The following is a 23160-nucleotide window of genomic DNA, read 5'->3' on the forward strand; positions in this document are numbered from 1 at the left end:
GAACAATGCAGTTCTCTGTGGTCATGGACCACACTACTGGTCACTACACCAGTTCTAGGGTGTTGGAGGGAGCATGGGAGTTTGCCCAACCAGATCAAGTGTGGCTTACGGTCCTGGAAATGGTCAATGACTGTGTCCCCTAAGACATCCTTTGGGAGTATGGGGTGTATTCTCAATGAAGTCAGACTATGTAGGGCTGCTTCTCTTGTATTTATAATCTTTATAGGCACAATCTGTAGGCAGAGCCAAATGGCAGAGGGCGTTTGGTTAAGTGACCGGACAATTCCATCTCTGCTTTTTGCAGATGATGTGGTCCTACTGGTCTCCTTGAACAGTGACCTCCATCTCACAAAGGTGGAGTCCCCACTCTGGGTAGGAGAGGAGTCAATCCCTCAAGTGTAAGAGTTCAAGTATCTCTGGGTTTTAGACACTAGTGAGGGCAAAAATGGAACAGTTCATAAACAGGTGGATGGGTGCACTGTCCACAGTGATGTGGTCACTCCAGCCCATGGTGTTAAATAGAAAAATGAGCCACAAGGCTAAGCTCTCCATTTCCCGGTCAGTCTACATTCCAGGGGCGGCAGTAACTTAGTCGGTAGAGCGGGTCATCCAATGATCCAAGATCAGAGGTTTGATTCCAATTCCCGACCATTCACTCTTGGAGTGTGAGCTGGCAGTGGGAGTTCCAGCTCACTTCCCAAGCACTGCTGAGGTCCCCTTGAGCAAGGCACAGTCCCCTCCACAAACTTCTCATTTGGGGCCCTCCAAAGATGGGGCTGCCCGTCACTCTGCCTCCCTGTATTTACTGCATGTCCACAGGCCCCTTGTGTGTTTACTTGGTTGTTTTAGAGGCCTGTACAAAAACATACATGCATGATTACTAACAGACTAACTACAGGTGAAAACATATTAATTTTGCTATGGGGATCATTAAAGTGTACTTCTTCTTCTTCAACCATCACCTGTGGTCATGAGCTCTGGTCAATGACTAAAAAATTGTGAGTTCAAGTAGCTGAAAGGAGTTTTCTCCACAGGGTGACTGGGGTCATCCTTACAAATAATGTGAGGAGTTCAGACATCCTGGGGAGGCTCAAGGTAGAGCTGCTGGTCCTCAATATAAAGAGGAGCCCGCTGAGCTGGTTCTGGCGTCTGATCAAGATGCCTCCTGGACACATTCCTGGGGAGATTCCAGGCATGGTCATCTCAGTGGAGTTCCAGAGACAGACCCAGGACTTGCTGGAGATCCCAGAACTTTGGGATCCTCCAGACGAGTCGGTGGAGGTGGCTGGGAAGACGGTTGTCTCGGATTCCCTGCTCAAACTGCTGCCCCTTCAACATACATTCGGAGAAGTGGTTGAAATCGAATTAACCAAGCAAGCAAACAAGCAAGCAAGTAAGCAACCAACCTTCCTTCCATCTATCCATCCATACATTCATCCATCTATTTTCTACCGCTTATTCATAGTCGGGTTGTGGGGTCAGCAGCTTTAACAGGGAGCCCTTAATTTCCCTTTCCCCGGCCACATCCACCAACTCTGACAAAAATATGAAGGATACTCTAGACCAGATGGGCTCTGCTATGATAGAGTTAAAGAGCGAGTTAAAGAGCGACTTTGATAAGTTAAGTAGTCTTTGATAAAAAGCTGGAAGAAAAGCTAAAACCGGTGCTAGACGCTATTAAAGAAATGAAGGACGAAATGAAGAAAATGCGGAAAGACATGGATGAAAAACACCAAAGAATTGTTGTCTTAGAACAGGGACAACAGATAATGGATGATTGCAGGAGACCACCTGCAGTGCCAATAAAATTCCAGAATCATAAACACAAGATTGCTCTTCTGAAACAAGGCTTCAAACTGAATGGAGAAAATATCTACATTAATGAGAATCTTGTGGAAGCAAAATAATGCATGGTTAGGTCACACTTCAAATCAGGAGGAAACAGATTTTCAGGTTTGGCAGTGAGGGACCCGATTGTATAAAACCGGAAAGACAGAAAGGGGGTCATGGTGACTTTAGGGGGGTGACGAATGTCTGGATGTTTGCCTGGAAATCCAATGCTTACCCACATACCCACACACGTACACACAAATGTGGACCTGCGAGTATAAAAGGATCATGAGAGATGAGTCTAATGGCTGTTTCCCGATTGATCTGTATTGATGAGCTGAGAATCAATTAAAGAATTCCCGTTTTGTCTGGAAAACCTGTATTTTGTTGCACTGCATTTTATTTTGGTATTTGCTGGAACAGAACACTCTCACCACAATCTCACTAAGAAGAATGCTGATATCGCTCAAAAAGCTTGACAACTGAAGTAGAATGGACTGATCGACAACACCTGGACCAACAACTGCAGGATCTTCATCAGAACAAAGGGGCGTTCTCCAGAGCAGATGAAAACAATGATGATCAGGACCATAGGTGAGGGTAGGAACGAAGATTGAACGGTAGATGGAGAGCTTTGCCTCTCGGCTTAGCTCCCTCTTTGTGACAACAGTGCGGTAAAGCGACTGCAATACCGCTCCTGCTGCCCCAATTCTCCGTCCAATCTCACGCTCCATTGTTCCCTCACTCGTGAACAGGACCCCAAGATACTTAAACTCCTTCACTTGTGGAAGGACCTCATTCCCCACTCAGAGAAGGCAGTCCACCGGTTTCCTGCTGAGGACCATGGCCTCAGATTTGGAGGTGCTGATCCTCATCCCCGCCACTTCACACTCGGCTGCAAACCGGACCAGTGAGCGCTGCAGGTCACAGGCTGATGACGCAAACAGGACCACATCATCTGCAAAAAGCAGCGATGCAATCTTCAGGCCACCAAATTGTAACCCCTCCTCACCACGACTACGCCTCAATATCCTGTCCATGAAAATTACAAACAGAATTGGTGATAAAGCGCAGCCCTGGTGAAGGCCAACAGCTACTCGGAACAAGTTCGACTTACTGCAGAGAACCCGAACGCAGCTCTCACTTTGGGCGTACAGGGATTGGATGGCCCTGAGGATAGGCCCCCTCACCCCATACTCCCGCAGTACTTCCCACAGTATATCCCTGGAGACCCGATCGTACGCCTTCTCCAAATCTACAAAACACATGTAGACTGGATAGGCATACTCCCAAGCCCCCTCAAGGATCCCTGTCAGATTAAAAACCTGGTCCGTTGTTCCACGAACAGGATGGAACCCACATTGTTCCTCCTCAATCTGAGGCTCGACAATCAGCCGGACCCTCCTTTCCAGCACCTTGGAGTAAACATTCCCAGGGAGGCTGAGGAGTGTGATGCCCCTGTAGTTGGCACACACCCTCTGGTTCCCCTTTTTAAAAAGAGGAACCACCACCCCAGTCTGCCACTCTTTCACCACTGTCCCAGACTTCCACGCAATGTTAAAGAGGCGTGTCATCCACGACAGCCCCTCAACACCCAGAGCCTTCAGCATTTCCAGACGAATCTCATCAACACCCGGGACTTTGCCACCGTGAAGTTGTTTAACTACCTCGGTGATTTCGCCCTGAGAGATTGACTCTGATCCCCCAACATCCTCCTCCAACAGAGGACGGGTCAGTTGGGGTAGTTGGATTCAGGAGTTCCTCAAAGTGTTCCTTCCACCGACCGACAACCTCCTCAGTTGATGTCAACAGTGTCCCATCTTTGCTGTATACAGCTTGGATGGTCCCCCGTGTCCCCCTCCTGAGGTGTTGGATAGTCCTCCAGAACAACTTTGGTGCCGTCCGATAGTCCTTCTCCACAGCCTCTCCGAACTCCTCCCACACCCTCTGTTTTGCCTCCATCACAGCCGAAGCTGCAGTACTTTTGGTCGGTATCCTGCAACTGCTTCAGAAGTCCCCAGGGACAACATGTCCCTAAAGGCCTCTTCCTTCAGTCCGATGGCTTCTCTGACCACCGGGGTCCACCATGGTGTTCGAGGGTTATTGCCCCTTGAGGACCCCAAGACCTTGAGACCACAGCTCTCAGCTGCAGCTTCAGCAATGGAAACTTAGAACATCGACCAATCAGGTTCAATGCCCCCAGCCTCCACAGGGATGCACGAGAAGCTCCTTCAGAGGTGGGATTTGAAGCCCTCACGGACTGAGTCCTCCTCCAGACGTTCCCAGTTCAACCGCACTACTCGTTTGGGCTTACCAGGTCTATCCAAAGGTTTCCTCCGCCAACGGACCCAACTCACCACCACGTGGTGATCAGTTGACAGCTCTGCCCCTCTCTTCACCCGAGTGTCCAAAACACACGGTCGAAGGTCAGATGATACGATCACAAGATCAATCATTGACCTCCGACCCAGGGTGCTCTGGTACCAGGTACACTTGTGAGCATCCTTGTGTTTGAACATGGTGCTAGTTATGAACAATCCGTGACTAGCACAGAAGTCCAACAACATAACACCACTCGGGTTCAGATCAGGGAGGCCATTCCTCCCAGTCACGCCCCTCCAAGTCTCTCCATCATTGCCGACGTGTGCATTGAAGTCCCCCAGGAGAACAGTGGAATCCTCTGCAGGGATCCCATCAAGGACCCCATTTAGGGACCTCAAGAAGGCCGAATACTCCGAGCTTATATTTGGTGCGTATGCACAAATAACAGTCAGAGCCCCCCCCACACACACACACACACACACACACACAGCCTTAAGGCATAGGGATGCGACCCTCTCATCCACCGGGGTAAACTCCAACACAGCGGCGCTCTGCCGGGGGCTTGTGAGTATCCCCACACCTGCCATGCACATCACTCCTGATGCAACTCCGGAGTAAAAAAAGGTCTATCCAGGAGTTTGGATCGAGAACCGAGGCTATGTGAGGAGGTAAGCCCCACCAGATCCAACTGGTAACTCTCCACCTCCAACACAAGCTCCGCTTCCTTTCCCACCAGTGAGGTGACATTCCACGTCCCCAAAGCCAGCTTTTGCCGCCCCGGTCTGGTCCTTTGTGACCCCCTGCCGTCACTGCCACCCACATGGCAGCGCATGTGGGTGGCCTTTTCGGGCTGAGCCCAGCCAGGCCCCATGACAGACCCGGTCACCCTGCGCTTGCTGACAAGCCCTCCGTCCAGGCCTGGCTCCAGACCTGGGCCCCGGGCTTTCTCTGGACAGGGTCACTTGTTTCCCTTCTCGTCCTTTCATGAGGTCTTCTGAACCATTCTTTGTCTGGCCCTTCACCTGAGACCTGTTTGCCTTGGGTGACCCTACGAGGAGGACAACACTCCCAACAGCATAGCTCCCAGGATCCTTAGGGTACACAAACCTCTCCACCGAAATAAGGTGAAGGTTTCTTAGGAGTAACCAACCAATGAAATTATCACTGCAACATACACCTCTCCCCCAGCTGTAGTGATTGTCTCAGTAGAAAACAATTATGATCACTGCCATAACTTGTCTGTGACACAGCCAAATGACCCAGGTAAGATTCTTTCTGATCAATGTTGAAAGTTTCAGGTGACTTTTTAGTGCCTGTTCTGCCCTTTTAGAGCTGCCTTAGGGGTAGTACTGTATGAAGTAATATCAACATGCACCAGCTACATTTTCCATAACTGAAAACCAGAAGAGTATAAACGAATAAAAGTAGAGTTAGTATTACAGGGTGGAATTGGTGCTTATAGATTAAAAGTTCCCCCTTTGGGGCACTGAGTCTATCTCCATACGTAGCTCTGATATTGATGGTGAGATCTTTGCTGTCCACGCTGAAAAAGTTGCTTGCCGCTGACAGTTTCACCTCAAAAGTGGGCATCACTGGAAGATTGAAAACATTTTACGAACAAACTTGTTTAAAACAGATTCATACAAATTAAATCCAGTCAGATAAAAAGTGAATGCTATGAAAATGGGAGGTTAGGGAGGATAAAGGACTTACCATAGTCTCGGACCTCAAACTTTGTAAAGTAGGTCTGTTGGGGATTGTTTTTGAACTTTGCCACTAATTTCCACTCTCCAGTACTACACACACACACACACACACACACACACACACACACACACACACACACACACACACACAAAAAAAAGATAAAACAATTTCAATAATCAGACACGATAAAAACTTGAGACCTGCCTGCCACTCTACCTCCCATTATCTGCATGCCTACAGGCAAGACAAAGAGTATGAGTCTATTGAACCGTTGGCTGTTGGGTGAAGTCAATACTTGATCTCCATCCACTAACCTGCGTCACAGTGAGGAGGAACATGAATGTATCAATATAGTACTTTAGTCACACATAAGAAACTGTAAATAAGATGAAAACATTCTCTGTGTGTGTGTGTGTGTGTGTGTGTGTGTGTGTGTGTGTGTGTGTGTGTGTGTGTGTGTGTGTGTGTGTGTGTGTGTGTGTGTGTGTGTGTGTGAGTGCGTGTGCGTGTATGTGTGTGTGTGTGTATGTGATATTCAGCATATATATGTGTGTGAATATTTAGTGGAAAAAAAGTCATTTTTCTGTAGGATTGTTTAAATTTTGATAGTTTTATAAATACTGAATGTTTTATACCTTGAAGAACCAAAGCAGTGCTAACCTTGCATGTGCAGGCAGTCTGTACGAGTCATAGTAGTTCCCTGACCTCAGAGTAACATGATTAAGTAGATGAGTGATGCCTTCAGGTGTCTGAAAATAAAAAAAGTATGGACAACCATTAAACCTCTCATACTGCAAATTTGTATAAAATTACTGTAAAATGTCAAAAATGAAGGTAGCCTGAAGCACTCATGTATCCGTTGAAAGTATAGTTGTGACTGTGCTCCTCTGAGAAATATAATTCTTGAAATGTATAATGTGTTTATTAGAGAAGGAGTGTAGATGTAAAAGATGGATGGATGGATGGATGGATGAATGGATGGATGGATGGATGGATGGATGAATGGATGGATGGATGGATGGATGGATGGATGGATGGATGGATGTGTGTAGAGTCCAGACGACTCTGTTGAAGTCTTTTTCTCCATGTAATGAGGCTTTAATCGGTTTTCCTTTTAGAATTGGCATTAATTGAGGGAGAAGTCGCTCAAAAAGTCGTTCTTTATTTAGGACAAGGAGAATCACTGGAGCACACAAACGGTCATTAATGTGTATTATTATTATAATTTCATTAAGTTTTTAAGAAATACAACCACAACCCATATTCACTTAATCTAGAATCCAGCCTGGATCTCAAGAACAATTTTTTCATACATTAGAGCAGCTCTACGTAGAGAGAACCATGAGGTGACTTCTGGCAGGATTTGGCGCTACATAAATTACCCCTGCTTAGAGGGGTATTTTTGTATCGTCCACATTCTCTCTCCTTCTCTTTGAAAGTAAATAACTGAGTTTTGCCTGGAACAGTCCCAATTTCTACTGCTTCTATTGACTGATAACCATTAGAGGCTTGTTTTCACCACTGATTGGCTGTGTGCTGATCACTGTCATGTTGGATGGATGGGTGTTTTACACAGGACATTTTTATTCATTGATTTATGTAGTTAATTTTTTTTGGACATGTCATTACAACAGACTTCACATCTTCATCACATTAATAAAATCAACAACATGACAGCTAGAAGTCATTTGGCTTGTGAATATTTAACGCACATGTCGTGGAGACTAGAGCAGGACAATGGTAAGTGGTTTAGGTTAGTAGTGTCACCTCATAAATGTAATCACTAAAATGGATTTGATTATTGTCCCCTTAAATAATTTGCCCAATAAAAAAAAAGAACCAATTGTAAATTTAGACGTAACTGACTCCATTCTCTTATTTTAAAAAGACTAATCTTCTTTGCATCTCATTTGATTTTTCAGGTACATATCATTACATGGTTGTAGGACCTGCAGGTCAACCAGCTCCAAGACACAATATTCCATACAAGTGCAAGACATTTTTAATACTATTACTTCACTGTAGTTTAAGATACACAGTTAAACATATAAGGATTGATTATACAGCTTTTATTTTATGCAAATTAGGCCCAATATATCACCTCCATGTTAATAAAGTGGTATGATCAGAGGCAGATACTTAACTCAAGCCTACAGTCAGATGTTTGAGGATTGTAATATTTGTCCGACTGAACCAACAACTCATCTACTGTATATTCACTAGTTTAAGTCTAACCGACAGGACTGCTGGTATCGTGACAATAATGAAGTTATGATAGATCAAGGATAAAATACATTACCACAATGTCAATGAAAATTTCAGCAAGACTTTGGGAATACCCATTGACAGGTTCATTGTTGGCTGTCACTGCGAGAATCCTGTAAAGAACTGAAATGAGATAGAGGGGTAAAGAATGTCATGTATGTATTTCATGTCGTATAACTGCTCAACTGAAGGACTAGTAATGCAGCGGAAGGAATACTTGAAGGATCTCCTCAATCCCACGCATTCAGTGAGGAAACAGAGTCAGAGAACTTTGAGGTGGGTCCACTCATCATCATCATTTTAATGCATTACGCTGAGCCCATCGGCAACACTTAACACTTAAGCTACAATTCAATGTAGCAAAACCAGTCCTGTTGATGCCTTCTGGTGCACTATGCACAACAGTGGATAATAATGTGAAGGGGTTGAGTCTGGTACCTGGTTTAAATGAGTATCTGATATAGATAACATTTTACTAGCAATAATGAGAACCTGAGAAACTGTCTACGTGCATAATGAATCTCCTCACAGAGTGAAGTGTGTCTGGTTCGTCTTTCTAAGGAGATGAAGTTACGATGAACACTCAGTCAAACACTCTGTCCAACAGCCTGTCGGTCTCTCTCCAAACATTACATGTCTACCTGGTTTCATCCTCTAATTGGTAAAATTTCATCAGCAGACAAAAACCTTCGCCCAAACAACTGTAGTTTAAAAGTTTCAAACTGAAGCTTGAATTCTCACAGCGTCTTCAAACTGTTTTCAGTGGATTGTCTATTCCCTACCCCAGTGACTAAGAAAAATATCACCAGACAGTCAATGATGGTGACAACAATGCAGTCACAAATGCATGCTGTTTCCAAAATGGCTCACCAACACCATCTGTGACTGTTTGCATAAGTCCATCTCTACTATAGCTCACCATAATAAAGGAACACTACAGGAACTACAGAAACGACAGTATTTTCCACACTATACGGCGCACCTAAAAGCCTGTTATTTTCTCAAAAACCGACAGTGTGCCTTTAAATTCAGTGCACCTTATCAATGGAAAAAATAAGAATAGGACATTCATTGATTAGTTCTCAGCTCTCAGCTGTAACCTCAACCCCACGCCTGTCTGGTCAGCAGCCCAGACAGGATACACAAGTCTAAGCTGAGCTTCTCCACAGTTACCTACTGTTTTAGGTGTCAACCACCTTTGTGAATCAATTGTAGCATACCAGGCACCTTTGGCTAGCAGTGACTTGGCTCTTGAAATTTGAGAAAAGGCTAGAGTCGTGAATAAAATCCCTTTAGCGCAGCTCAGTGTAGTGGATGTATAACACAACCACAGCCACTACAGTAGTTTCTATTCTATGCGCCTGATAATTAGGTGTGCCCTAAAATAGGCCATACATTGAAGGTGCGCCTTATAGTCCAGTGCGCCTTGAATATGGAAAAAAATTAGCTGTGCCTTTTGTTGAAAATGTACCTTCTAGTCCAGTGCGCCTTAAAGTGCAAAAAAATCTTGTACATACTTAATGGCTACTATGAGGATTTGAGATCTTGGGGAAGGTGTACAGTATATGGCAACCTGTTTGCAGGCTAAAAACAAGTTCTTTTTGAGTTGATTGGGCTGTGTGTGATGTGGTAGACATTCATCATTGATACCAAGGTCTGCTAGTAATGTCTAGTTTTATTAAATACGGTAGGATTGCAAGGATTGAGCAAAATTTTAGTACTGAGAATGACCTGAATTCCTGCCCAGCTTCAAGTACACCACAAAAATCTGTCTGTCAACCCTGGACCACAGTTACAGTGTACCAAAGCATCCCTTCTTTTAAAGAACACTTCTCTAGTTCGAGTAACTTCAGACCCTCTCTAAGCTGCCCGTTTTTACTGAACATTTTTACAAGAGATTGTCACCACGGGCAGCACGCTGTACAGTGGGTAGCGCTGTTACCTCACGTCAACAAGGTTCTGTGTTTGATTCTTTTCTGTGTGGAGTCTGAATATTCTTCCTGCATGTTCTCTCTGGACTCTGGCTTCCTCCTACCTCCTAAAACATGCCACATAGGTGAACGGACCACTCTAAATTGTCTGTAGGTGTGAATGTGTGAATGTGAAAATGGATGGATTGTTTCTGCTCAGATGATTACTGCTATGAACCAATGTTTTATTTCTCTACTCAGCACTGAACAATGTAGACAAGGCAGTTGTGTGAATGAATATTACTAATGATAAGCAGGTACTACCTGACATGGTAGCCTATTTTCATTCATTCATTTTCTTAACTAAACTTTCTAAACTATTCATGCTCACACACACCTACGGACAATCTGGAACCAACCAATCCACCTGAAGCGCAGGTTTCTGGAGGTGGGAAGAAGCCGGAGAACCCGAACAGAACCCACACAGACAAGAGGTGAACATGCAAATTGTGTACAGAAAGGACTCAAACCTGGAACCTTCTTCCTGTGGGATGACAGCACTACCCCCTGCGCCATGGCGCCGCCCACGGTAGCCTAGTTCCTTTAATATATTGGCACATTTACTATATGGAGCAAACTTCTGTCAGATTCATGGGTGTGGAACTCACCCTGCTGATTGGGGGTGTAGAGGGTCTTGTCAGTCTGGATGAAAATGTATGCAGACATCATGGACACTAACACAACTTTTTCCAGCAGCTGGTCAGGGAACTGAGCCTGCAGGTACACATACTGCTCAGTGTTGAGGTTTGTCCTGAAGTCATCAGCAGGAATCTGAAATCAGTGAGAAGAAGGTCTACAGATGATGTAACATCAGAATTAGTCGTCCTTTTGGTTCTTCTTTAATATCTTGTGAAAATATGAAAGTTTAGATATGGAGATACATTCAAGTTTTGAATGACTTATTGTTAACATGTTTTGTGCAGTTTATATAGATAGGTAGCCCCTCTGTCAACCACTACCTTATCATGGTGGAGGGGTTTGAGTAGCCTCATGATCACAGGAGCTGTGCTGTCTTTGGGCAATTTGAAACACACACACACACACACAAACACACACACACACACACACGCACACACACACACACACACACACACACACACACACACACACACACACACACACACACACACACACACACACAAACAGTGTATTGCATGAAAGTATCAATTCCTGGATTTAAGACTGATTACATTACAGGTGTTGCTGGTCTCTCTGTCCACTGCTGGTCTCTCTGTCCACTGCTGGTCTCTCTGTCCACTGCTGGTCTCTCTGTCCACTGCTGCTCTCTCTGTCCACTGATGGTCATTGTCCACTGCTGGTCTCTGTCCACTGCTGGTCTCTCTGTCCACTGCTAGTCTCTGTCCACTGCTGCTCTCTCTGTCGACTGCTGGTCTCTCTGTGCACTACTGGTCTCTCTGTCCACTGCTGGTCTCTCTGTCCACTGCTGGTCTCTGTCCACTGCTGGTCTCTGTCCACTGCTGGTCTCTCTGTCCACTGCTGGTCTCTGTCCACTGCTGGTCTCTCTGTCCACTCCTGGTCTCTCTGTCCACTGCTGGTCTCTGTCCACTGCTGGTCTCTGTCCACTGCTGGTCTCTGTCCACTGCTGGTCTTTGTCCACTGCTGGTCCCTCTGTCCACTGCTGGTCTCTGTCCACTGCTGGTCTCTCTGTCCACTACTGGTCTCTCTGTCCACTGCTGGTCTCTCTGTCCACTGATGGTCTCTGTGCACTGATGGTCTCTCTGTCCACTGCTGGTCTCTCTGTCCACTGCTGATCTCTCTGTCCACTGCTGGTCTGTGTCCACTGCTGGCCTCTCTGTCCACTGCTGGTCTCTCTGTCCACTGCTGGTCTCTGTCCACTGCTGGTGTCTGTCCACTGCAGGTCTCTCTGTCCACTGCTGGTCTCTCTGTCCACTGCTGGTCTCTCTGTCGACTGCTGGTCTCTGTCCACTGCTGGTCCCTCTGTCCACTGCTGGTCTCTGTCCACTGCTGGCCTCTCTGTCCACTGTTGGTCTCTCTGTCCACTGCTGGTCTCTCTGTCCACTGCTGGTCTCTGTCCACTGCTGGTCTCTGTCCACTGCTGGTCTCTCTGTCCACTGCTGGTCTCTCTGTCCACTGCTGGTCTCTGTCCACTGCTGGTCCCTCATTCCACTGCTGGTCTCTGTCCACTGCTGGTCTCTGTCCACTGCTGGTCTTTGTCCACTGCTGGTCCCTCTGTCCACTGCTGGTCTCTGTCCACTGCTGGTGTCTCTGTCCACTACTGGTCTCTCTGTCCACTGCTGGTCTCTCTGTCCACTGATGGTCTCTGTGCACTGATGGTCTCTCTGTCCACTGCTGGCCTCTCTGTCCACTGCTGGTCTCTCTGTCCACTGCTGGTCTCTCTGTCCACTGCTGGTCTCTCTGTCCACTGCTGGTCTCTCTGTCCACTGATGGTCATTGTCCACTGCTGCTCTCTCTGTCGACTGCTGGTCTCTCTGTGCACTATTGGTCTCTCTGTCCACTGCTAGTCTCTGTCCACTGCTGCTCTCTCTGTCGACTGCTGGTCTCTCTGTGCACTACTGGTCTCTCTGTCCACTGCTGGTCTCTTTCCACTGCTGGTCTCTCTGTCCACTGCTGGTCTCTGTCCACTGCTGGTCTCTCTGTCCACTGCTGGTCTCTCTGTCCACTGCTGGTCTCTGTCCACTGCTGGTCCCTCTGTCCACTGCTGGTCTCTGTCCACTGCTGGTCTCTGTCCACTGCTGGTCTTTGTCCACTGCTGGTCCCTCTGTCCACTGCTGGTCTCTGTCCACTGCTGGTCTCTCTGTCCACTACTGGTCTCTCTGTCCACTGCTGGTCTCTCTGTCCACTGATGGTGTCTGTGCACTGATGGTCTCTCTGTCCACTGCTGGTCTCTCTGTCCACTGCTGATCTCTCTGTCCACTGCTGGTCTGTGTCCACTGCTGGCCTCTCTGTCCACTGCTGGTCTCTCTGTCCACTGCTGGTCTCTGTCCACTGCTGGTGTCTGTCCACTGCAGGTCTCTCTGTCCACTGCTGGTCTCTCTGTCCACTGCTGGTCTCTCTGTCGACTGCTGGTCTCTGTCCACTGCTGGTCCCTCTGTCCACTGCTGGTCTCTGTCCACTACTGGTCTCTCTGTCCACTGCTGGTCTCTCTGTCCACTGATGGTGTCTGTGCACTGATGGTCTCTCTGTCCACTGCTGGTCTCTCTGTCCACTGCTGATCTCTCTGTCCACTGCTGGTCTGTGTCCACTGCTGGCCTCTCTGTCCACTGCTGGTCTCTCTGTCCACTGCTGGTCTCTGTCCACTGCTGGTGTCTGTCCACTGCAGGTCTCTCTGTCCACTGCTGGTCTCTCTGTCCACTGCTGGTCTCTCTGTCGACTGCTGGTCTCTGTCCACTGCTGGTCCCTCTGTCCACTGCTGGTCTCTGTCCACTGCTGGCCTCTCTGTCCACTGTTGGTCTCTCTGTCCACTGCTGGTCTCTCTGTCCACTGCTGGTCTCTGTCCACTGCTGGTCTCTGTCCACTGCTGGTCTCTCTGTCCACTGCTGGTCTCTCTGTCCACTGCTGGTCTCTGTCCACTGCTGGTCCCTCATTCCACTGCTGGTCTCTGTCCACTGCTGGTCTCTGTCCACTGCTGGTCTTTGTCCACTGCTGGTCCCTCTGTCCACTGCTGGTCTCTGTCCACTGCTGGTGTCTCTGTCCACTACTGGTCTCTCTGTCCACTGCTGGTCTCTCTGTCCACTGATGGTCTCTGTGCACTGATGGTCTCTCTGTCCACTGCTGGCCTCTCTGTCCACTGCTGGTCTCTCTGTCCACTGCTGGTCTCTGTCCACTGCTGGTGTCTGTCCACTGCAGGTCTCTCTGTCCACTGCTGGTCTCTCTGTCGACTGCTGGTCTCTCTGTCCACTGTTGGTCTCTCTGTCCACTGCTGGTCTCTCTGTCCACTGCTGGTCTCTGTCCACTGATGGTCTCTGTGCACTGATAGTCTCTCTGTCCACTGCTGGTCTCTGTCCACTGCTGGTGTCTCTGTCCACTACTGGTCTCTCTGTCCACTGCTGGTCTCTCTGTCCACTGATGGTCTCTGTGCACTGATGGTCTCTCTGTCCACTGCTGGCCTCTCTGTCCACTGCTGGTCTCTCTGTCCACTGCTGGTCTCTGTCCACTGCTGGTGTCTGTCCACTGCAGGTCTCTCTGTCCACTGCTGGTCTCTCTGTCGACTGCTGGTCTCTCTGTCCACTGTTGGTCTCTCTGTCCACTGCTGGTCTCTCTGTCCACTGCTGGTCTCTGTCCACTGCTGGTCTCTGTCCACTGCTGGTCTCTCTGTCCACTGCTGGTCTCTCTGTCCACTGCTGGTCTCTGTCCACTGCTGGTCCCTCTGTCCACTGCTGGTCTCTGTACACTGCTGGTCTCTGTCCACTGCTGGTCTTTGTCCACTGCTGGTCCCTCTGTCCACTGCTGGTCTCTATCCACTGCTGGTCTCTCTGTCCACTGATGGTCTCTGTGCACTGATAGTCTCTCTGTCCACTACTGGTCTCTCTGTCCACTGCTGATCTCTCTGTCCACTGCTGGTCTCTGTCCACTACTGGTCTCTCTGTCCACTGCTGGTCTCTCTGTCCACTGCTGGTCTCTGTCCACTGCTGGTGTCTGTCCACTGCTGGTCTCTGTCTACTGCTGGTCACTGTCTACTGCTGGTCTCTGTCCACTACTGGTCTCTGTCCACTGCTGGACTCTGTCCACTGCTGGTCTCTCTGTCCACTGCTGGTCTCTGTCCACTGCTGGTCTCTCTGTCCACTGATGGTCTCTTTGTCCACTGATGGTCTCTGTGTACTGATGGTCTCTCTGTCCACTGCTGGTCTCTGTCCACTGCTGGTCTCTGTCCACTACTGGTCTCCGTGCACTGCTGGTCTCTGTCCACTGCTGGTCTCTCTGTCCACTGCTGGTCTCTCTGTCCACTGCTGGTCTCTGTCCACTGCTGGTCTCTGTCCACTACTGGTCTCTCTGTCCACTGCTGATCTCTCTGTCCACTGCTGGTCTCTGTCCACTACTGGTCTCTCTGTCCACTGCTGGTCTCTCTGTCCACTGCTGGTCTCTGTCTACTGCTGGTCACTGTCTACTGCTGGTCTCTGTCCACTACTGGTCTCTGTCCACTGCTGGACTCTGTCCACTGCTGGTCTCTGTCCGCTGCTGGTCTCTCTGTCCCCTACTGGTCTCTCTATCCACTGCTGGTCTCTCTGTCCACTGATGGTCATTGTCCACTGCTGCTCTCTCTGTCGACTGCTGGTCTCTCTGTGCACTATTGGTCTCTCTGTCCACTGCTAGTCTCTGTCCACTGCTGCTCTCTCTGTCGACTGCTGGTCTCTCTGTGCACTACTGGTCTCTCTGTCCACTGCTGGTCTCTGTCCACTGCTGGTCTCTCTGTCCACTGCTGGTCTCTGTCCATTGCTGGTCTCTCTGTCCACTGCTGGTCTCTCTGTCCACTGCTGGTCTCTGTCCACTGCTGGTCCCTCTGTCCACTGCTGGTCTCTGTCCACTGCTGGTCTCTGTCCACTGCTGGTCTCTGTCCACTGCTGGTCTCTCTGTCCACTGCTGGTCTCTGTCCACTGCTGGTCTCTCTGTCCACTGCTGGTCTCTCTGTCCACTGATGGTCTCTGTCCACTGCTGGTCTCTCTGTCCACTGCTGGTCTCTCTGTCGACTGCTGGTCTCTGTCCACTGCTGGTCCCTCTGTCCACTGCTGGTCTCTGTCCACTGCTGGCCTCTCTGTCCACTGTCGGTCTCTCTGTCCACTGCTGGTCTCTCTGTCCACTGCTGGTCTCTGTCCACTGCTGGTCTCTGTCCACTGCTGGTCTCTGTCCACTGCTGGTCTCTGTCCACTGCTGGTCTCTCTGTCCACTGCTGGTCTCTCTGTCCACTGCTGGTCTCTGTCCACTGCTGGTCCCTCATTCCACTGCTGGTCTCTGTCCACTGCTGGTCTCTGTCCACTGCTGGTCTTTGTCCACTGCTGGTCCCTCTGTCCACTGCTGGTCTCTGTCCACTGCTGGTGTCTCTGTCCACTACTGGTCTCTCTGTCCACTGCTGGTCTCTCTGTCCACTGATGGTCTCTGTGCACTGATGGTCTCTCTGTCCACTGCTGGCCTCTCTGTCCACTGCTGGTCTCTCTGTCCACTGCTGGTCTCTGTCCACTGCTGGTGTCTGTCCACTGCAGGTCTCTCTGTCCACTGCTGGTCTCTCTGTCCACTGCTGGTCTCTCTGTCCACTGTTGGTCTCTCTGTCCACTGCTGGTCTCTCTGTCCACTGCTGGTCTCTGTCCACTGCTGGTCTCTGTCCACTGCTGGTCTCTCTGTCCACTGCTGGTCTCTCTGTCCACTGCTGGTCTCTGTCCACTGCTGGTCCCTCTGTCCACTGCTGGTCTCTGTACACTGCTGGTCTCTGTCCACTGCTGGTCTTTGTCCACTGCTGGTCCCTCTGTCCACTGCTGGTCTCTGTCCGCTGCTGGTCTCTCTGTCCCCTACTGGTCTCTCTATCCACTGCTGGTCTCTCTGTCCACTGATGGTCTCTGTGCACTGATAGTCTCTCTGTCCACTACTGGTCTCTCTGTCCACTGCTGATCTCTCTGTCCACTGCTGGTCTCTGTCCACTACTGGTCTCTCTGTCCACTGCTGGTCTCTCTGTCCACTGCTGGTCTCTGTCCACTGCTGGTGTCTGTCCACTGCTGGTCTCTGTCTACTGCTGGTCACTGTCTACTGCTGGTCTCTGTCCACTACTGGTCTCTGTCCACTGCTGGACTCTGTCCACTGCTGGTCTCTCTGTCCACTGCTGGTCTCTGTCCACTGCTGGTCTCTCTGTCCACTGATGGTCTCTTTGTCCACTGATGGTCTCTGTGTACTGATGGTCTCTCTGTCCACTGCTGGTCTCTGTCCACTGCTGGTCTCTGTCCACTACTGGTCTCCGTGCACTGCTGGTCTCTGTCCACTGCTGGTCTCTCTGTCCACTGCTGATCTCTCTGTCCACTGCTGGTCTGTGTCCACTGCTGGCCTCTCTGTCCACTGCTGGTCTCTCTGTCCACTGCTGGTCTCTGTCCACTGCTGGTGTCTGTCCACTGCAGGTCTCTCTGTCCACTGCTGGTCTCTCTGTCCACTGCTGGTCTCTCTGTCGACTGCTGGTCTCTGTCCACTGCTGGTCCCTCTGTCCACTGCTGGTCTCTGTCCACTGCTGGCCTCTCTGTCCACTGTTGGTCTCTCTGTCCACTGCTGGTCTCTCTGTCCACTGCTGGTCTCTGTCCACTGCTGGTCTCTGTCCACTGCTGGTCTCTCTGTCCACTGCTGGTCTCTCTGTCCACTGCTGGTCTCTGTCCACTGCTGGTCCCTCATTCCACTGCTGGTCTCTGTCCACTGCTGGTCTCTGTCCACTGCTGGTCTTTGTCCACTGCTGGTCCCTCTGTCCACTGCTGGTCTCTGTCCACTGCTGGTGTCTCTGTCCACTACTGGTCTCTCTGTCCACTGCTGGTCTCTCTGTCCACTGATGGTCTCTGTGCACTGATGGTCTCTCTGTCCACTGCTGGCCTCTCTGTCCACTGCTGGTCTCTCTGTCCACTGCTGGTCTCTGTCCACTGCTGGTGTCTGTCCACTGCAGGTCTCTCTGTCCACTGCTGGTCTCTCTGTCGACTGCTGGTCTCTCTGTCCACTGTTGGTCTCTCTGTCCACTGCTGGTCTCTCTGTCCACTGCTGGTCTCTGTCCACTGCTGGTCTCTGTCCACTGCTGGTCTCTCTGTCCACTGCTGGTCTCTCTGTCCACTGCTGGTCTCTGTCCACTGCTGGTCCCTCTGTCCACTGCTGGTCTCTGTACACTGCTGGTCTCTGTCCACTGCTGGTCTTTGTCCACTGCTGGTCCCTCTGTCCACTGCTGGTCTCTGTCCGCTGCTGGTCTCTCTGTCCCCTACTGGTCTCTCTATCCACTGCTGGTCTCTCTGTCCACTGATGGTCTCTGTGCACTGATAGTCTCTCTGTCCACTACTGGTCTCTCTGTCCACTGCTGATCTCTCTGTCCACTGCTGGTCTCTGTCCACTACTGGTCTCTCTGTCCACTGCTGGTCTCTCTGTCCACTGCTGGTCTCTGTCCACTGCTGGTGTCTGTCCACTGCTGGTCTCTGTCTACTGCTGGTCACTGTCTACTGCTGGTCTCTGTCCACTACTGGTCTCTGTCCACTGCTGGACTCTGTCCACTGCTGGTCTCTCTGTCCACTGCTGGTCTCTGTCCACTGCTGGTCTCTCTGTCCACTGATGGTCTCTTTGTCCACTGATGGTCTCTGTGTACTGATGGTCTCTCTGTCCACTGCTGGTCTCTGTCCACTGCTGGTCTCTGTCCACTACTGGTCTCCGTGCACTGCTGGTCTCTGTCCACTGCTGGTCTCTCTGTCCACTGCTGGTCTCTCTGTCCACTGCTGGTCTCTGTCCACTGCTGGTCTCTGTCCACTACTGGTCTCTCTGTCCACTGCTGATCTCTCTGTCCACTGCTGGTCTCTGTCCACTACTGGTCTCTCTGTCCACTGCTGGTCTCTCTGTCCACTGCTGGTCTCTGTCTACTGCTGGTCACTGTCTACTGCTGGTCTCTGTCCACTACTGGTCTCTGTCCACTGCTGGACTCTGTCCACTTCTGGTCTCTCTGTCCACTGCTGGTCTCTGTCCACTGCTGGTCTCTCTGTCCACTGATGATCTCTTTGTCCACTGATGGTCTCTGTGTACTGATGGTCTCTCTGTCCACTGCTGGTCTCTGTCCACTGCTGGTCTCTGTCCACTACTGGTCTCTGTGCACTGCTGGTCTCTGTCCACTGCTGGTCTCTCTGTCCACTGCTGGTCTCTGTCCACTGATGATCTCTATGCACTGATGGTCTCTCTGTCCACTGCTGGTCTCTCTGTCCACTGATGGTCTCTGTCCACTGCTGGTCTTTGTCCACTGCTGGTCCCTCTGTCCACTGCTGGTCTCTGTCCGCTGCTGGTCTCTCTGTCCCCTACTGGTCTCTCTATCCACTGCTGGTCTCTCTGTCCACTGATGGTCTCTGTGCACTGATAGTCTCTCTGTCCACTACTGGTCTCTCTGTCCACTGCTGATCTCTCTGTCCACTGCTGGTCTCTTTCCACTACTGGTCTCTCTGTCCACTGCTGGTCTCTCTGTCCACTGCTGGTCTCTGTCCACTGCTGGTGTCTGTCCACTGCTGGTCTCTGTCTACTGCTGGTCACTGTCTACTGCTGGTCTCTGTCCACTACTGGTCTCTGTCCACTGCTGGACTCTGTCCACTGCTGGTCTCTCTGTCCACTGCTGGTCTCTGTCCACTGCTGGTCTCTCTGTCCACTGATGGTCTCTTTGTCCACTGATGGTCTCTGTGTACTGATGGTCTCTCTGTCCACTGCTGGTCTCTGTCCACTGCTGGTCTCTGTCCACTACTGGTCTCCGTGCACTGCTGGTCTCTGTCCACTGCTGGTCTCTCTGTCCACTGCTGGTCTCTCTGTCCACTGCTGGTCTCTGTCCACTGCTGGTCTCTGTCCACTACTGGTCTCTCTGTCCACTGCTGATCTCTCTGTCCACTGCTGGTCTCTGTCCACTACTGGTCTCTCTGTCCACTGCTGGTCTCTCTGTCCACTGCTGGTCTCTGTCTACTGCTGGTCACTGTCTACTGCTGGTCTCTGTCCACTACTGGTCTCTGTCCACTGCTGGACTCTGTCCACTGCTGGTCTCTCTGTCCACTGCTGGTCTCTGTCCACTGCTGGTCTCTCTGTCCACTGATGGTCTCTTTGTCCACTGATGGTCTCTGTGTACTGATGGTCTCTCTGTCCACTGCTGGTCTCTGTCCACTGCTGGTCTCTGTCCACTACTGGTCTCTGTGCACTGCTGGTCTCTGTCCACTGCTGGTCTCTCTGTCCACTGCTGGTCTCTGTCCACTGATGATCTCTATGCACTGATGGTCTCTCTGTCCACTGCTGGTCTCTCTGTCCACTGATGGTCTCTGTCCACTGCTGGTCTCTGTCCACTACTGGTCTCTCTGTCCACTGCTAGTCTCTGTCCACTGCTGGTCTCTCTGTCCACAGCTGGTCTCTCTGTCCACTGATGGTCTCTCTGTCCACTTATGGTGTCTATGTACTGGTGGTCTCTCTGTCCACTGCTGGTCTCTCTGTACACTGCTGGTCTATCTGTCCACTGCTGGTCTCTGTCCACTGCTGGTCTCTGTCCACTGCTGGTCTCTCTGTCCACTGCTGGTCTCTGTCCACTGCTGGTCTCTCTCCACTGCTGGTCTCTCTGTCCAATGCTGGTCTCTGTCCACTGCTGGTCTCTGTCCACTGCTGGTCCATCTGTCCACTGCTGGTCTCTGTCCACTGCTGGTCTCTGGCCACTGCTGGTCTTTGTCCACTGCTGGTCCCTCTGTCCACTGCTGGTCTCTGTCCACTGCTGGTCTGTCTGTCCACTACTGGTCTCTCTGTCCACTGCTGGTCTCTCTGTCCACTGATGGTCCCTGTGCACTGATGGTCTCTCTGTCCACTATTGGTCTCTCTGTCCACTGCTGGTCTCTCTGTCAACTGCTGGTCTCTGTCCACTGCTGGCCTCTCTGTCCACTGCTGGTCTCTGTCCACTGCTGGTGTCTGTCTACTGCTGGTCTCTGTCTACTGCTAGTCTCTGTCCACTGCTGGTCTCTCTGTCCACAGAGGGTCTCTCTGTCCACTGCTGGTCTCTCTATCCACTGACGGTCTCTTTGTCCACTGATGGTCTCTGTGTACTGATGGTCTCTCTGTCCACTGCTGGTCTCTGTCCACTGCTGGTCTCTCTGTCCACTGCTGGTCTCTGTCCACTGCTGGTCTCTCTGTCCACTGCTGGTCTCTCTGTCCACTGCTGGTCTTTGTCCACTGCTGGTCCCTCTGTCCACTGCTGGTCTCTGTCCACTGCTGGTCTCTGTCCACTGCTGGTCTTTGTCCACTGCTGGTCCCTCTGTCCACTGCTGGTCTCTGTCCACTGCTGGTCTCTCTGTCCACTACTGGTCTCTCTGTCCACTGCTGGTCTCTCTGTCCACTGATGGTTTCTGTGCACTGATGGTCTCTCTGTCCACTGCTGGTCTCTCTGTCCACTGCTGATCTCTCTGTCCACTGCTGGTCTGTGTCCACTGCTGGCCTCTCTGTCCACTGCTGGTCTCTCTGTCCACTGCTGGTCTCTGGCCACTGCTGGTGTCTGTCCACTGCAGGTCTCTCTGTCCACTGCTGGTCTCTCTGTCCACTGCTGGTCTCTCTGTCGACTGCTGGTCTCTGTCCACTGCTGGTCCCTCTGTCCACTGCTGGTCTCTGTCCACTGCTGGCCTCTCTGTCCACTGTTGGTCTCTCTGTCCACTGCTGGTCTCTCTGTCCACTGCTGGTCTCTGTCCACTGCTGGTCTCTGTCCACTGCTGGTCTCTCTGTCCACTGCTGGTCTCTCTGTCCACTGCTGGTCTCTGTCCACTGCTGGTCCCTCATTCCACTGCTGTTCTCTGTCCACTGCTGGTCTCTGTCCACTGCTGGTCTTTGTCCACTGCTGGTCCCTCTGTCCACTGCTGGTCTCTGTCCACTGCTGGTGTCTCTGTCCACTACTGGTCTCTCTGTCCACTGCTGGTCTCTCTGTCCACTGATGGTCTCTGTGCACTGATGGTCTCTCTGTCCACTGCTGGCCTCTCTGTCCACTGCTGGTCTCTCTGTCCACTGCTGGTCTCTGTCCACTGCTGGTGTCTGTCCACTGCAGGTCTCTCTGTCCAATGCTGCTCTCTCTGTCGACTGCTGGTCTCTCTGTGCACTATTGGTCTCTCTGTCCACTGCTAGTCTCTGTCCACTGCTGCTCTCTCTGTCGACTGCTGGTCTCTCTGTGCACTACTGGTCTCTCTGTCCACTGCTGGTCTCTGTCCACTGCTGGTCTCTCTGTCCACTGCTGGTCTCTGTCCACTGCTGGTCTCTCTGTCCACTGCTGGTCTCTCTGTCCACTGCTGGTCTCTGTCCACTGCTGGTCCCTCTGTCCACTGCTGGTCTCTGTCCACTGCTGGTCTCTGTCCACTGCTGGTCTTTGTCCACTGCTGGTCCCTCTGTCCACTGCTGGTCTCTGTCCACTGCTGGTCTCTCTGTCCACTACTGGTCTCTCTGTCCACTGCTGGTCTCTCTGTCCACTGATGGTGTCTGTGCACTGATGGTCTCTCTGTCCACTGCTGGTCTCTCTGTCCACTGCTGATCTCTCTGTCCACTGCTGGTCTGTGTCCACTGCTGGCCTCTCTGTCCACTGCTGGTCTCTCTGTCCACTGCTGGTCTCTGTCCACTGCTGGTGTCTGTCCACTGCAGGTCTCTCTGTCCACTGCTGGTCTCTCTGTCCACTGCTGGTCTCTCTGTCGACTGCTGGTCTCTGTCCACTGCTGGTCCCTCTGTCCACTGCTGGTCTCTGTCCACTGCTGGCCTCTCTGTCCACTGTTGGTCTCTCTGTCCACTGCTGGTCTCTCTGTCCACTGCTGGTCTCTGTCCACTGCTGGTCTCTGTCCACTGCTGGTCTCTCTGTCCACTGCTGGTCTCTCTGTCCACTGCTGGTCTCTGTCCACTGCTGGTCCCTCATTCCACTGCTGGTCTCTGTCCACTGCTGGTCTCTGTCCACTGCTGGTCTTTATCCACCACTGGTCCCTCTGTCCACTGCTGGTCTCTGTCCACTGCTGGTGTCTCTGTCCACTACTGGTCTCTCTGTCCACTGCTGGTCTCTCTGTCCACTGATGGTCTCTGTGCACTGATGGTCTCTCTGTCCACTGCTGGCCTCTCTGTCCACTGTTGGTCTCTCTGTCCACTGCTGGTCTCTGTCCACTGCTGGTGTCTGTCCACTGCAGGTCTCTCTGTCCACTGCTGGTCTCTCTGTCGACTTCTGGTCTCTCTGTCCACTGTTGGTCTCTCTGTCCACTGCTGGTCTCTCTGTCCACTGCTGGTCTCTGTCCACTGCTGGTCTCTGTCCACTGCTGGACTCTCTGTCCACTGCTGGTCTCTCTGTCCACTGCTGGTCTCTCTGTCCACTGCTGGTCCCTCTGTCCACTGCTGGTCTCTG

At 51.0% G+C, this 23160-nt stretch overlaps 2 protein-coding genes across 2 annotated transcripts in view; both read right to left on the minus strand.

Annotated features, from left to right (window-relative positions):
• The window catches only part of LOC137593387 (complement C3-like), a 10279-nt gene extending 4537 nt beyond the window's left edge, over positions 1 to 5742 (minus strand). Inside the window, exon 1 of the mRNA XM_068312050.1 lies at positions 5657 to 5742. Within this exon, the coding sequence (XP_068168151.1) occupies positions 5657 to 5742 (86 nt within the window). The remainder of the gene's footprint in view (positions 1 to 5656) is intronic.
• A 2332-nt stretch (positions 5743 to 8074) lies between these two features.
• The window catches only part of LOC137593462 (complement C3-like), a 258735-nt gene continuing 243649 nt past the window's right edge, over positions 8075 to 23160 (minus strand). Inside the window, exons 3-4 of the mRNA XM_068312167.1 lie at positions 10703 to 10865; positions 8075 to 8247 (exon numbers count right to left, since the gene is read on the minus strand). Coding sequence (XP_068168268.1) covers positions 8129 to 8247; positions 10703 to 10865 — 282 coding nt within the window. The 3' untranslated portion in view covers positions 8075 to 8128. The remainder of the gene's footprint in view (positions 8248 to 10702; positions 10866 to 23160) is intronic.

Source organism: Antennarius striatus, chromosome 4, assembly GCF_040054535.1.
Source record: "Antennarius striatus isolate MH-2024 chromosome 4, ASM4005453v1, whole genome shotgun sequence".
NCBI classification, from domain to species: Eukaryota; Metazoa; Chordata; class Actinopteri; order Lophiiformes; family Antennariidae; genus Antennarius; species Antennarius striatus.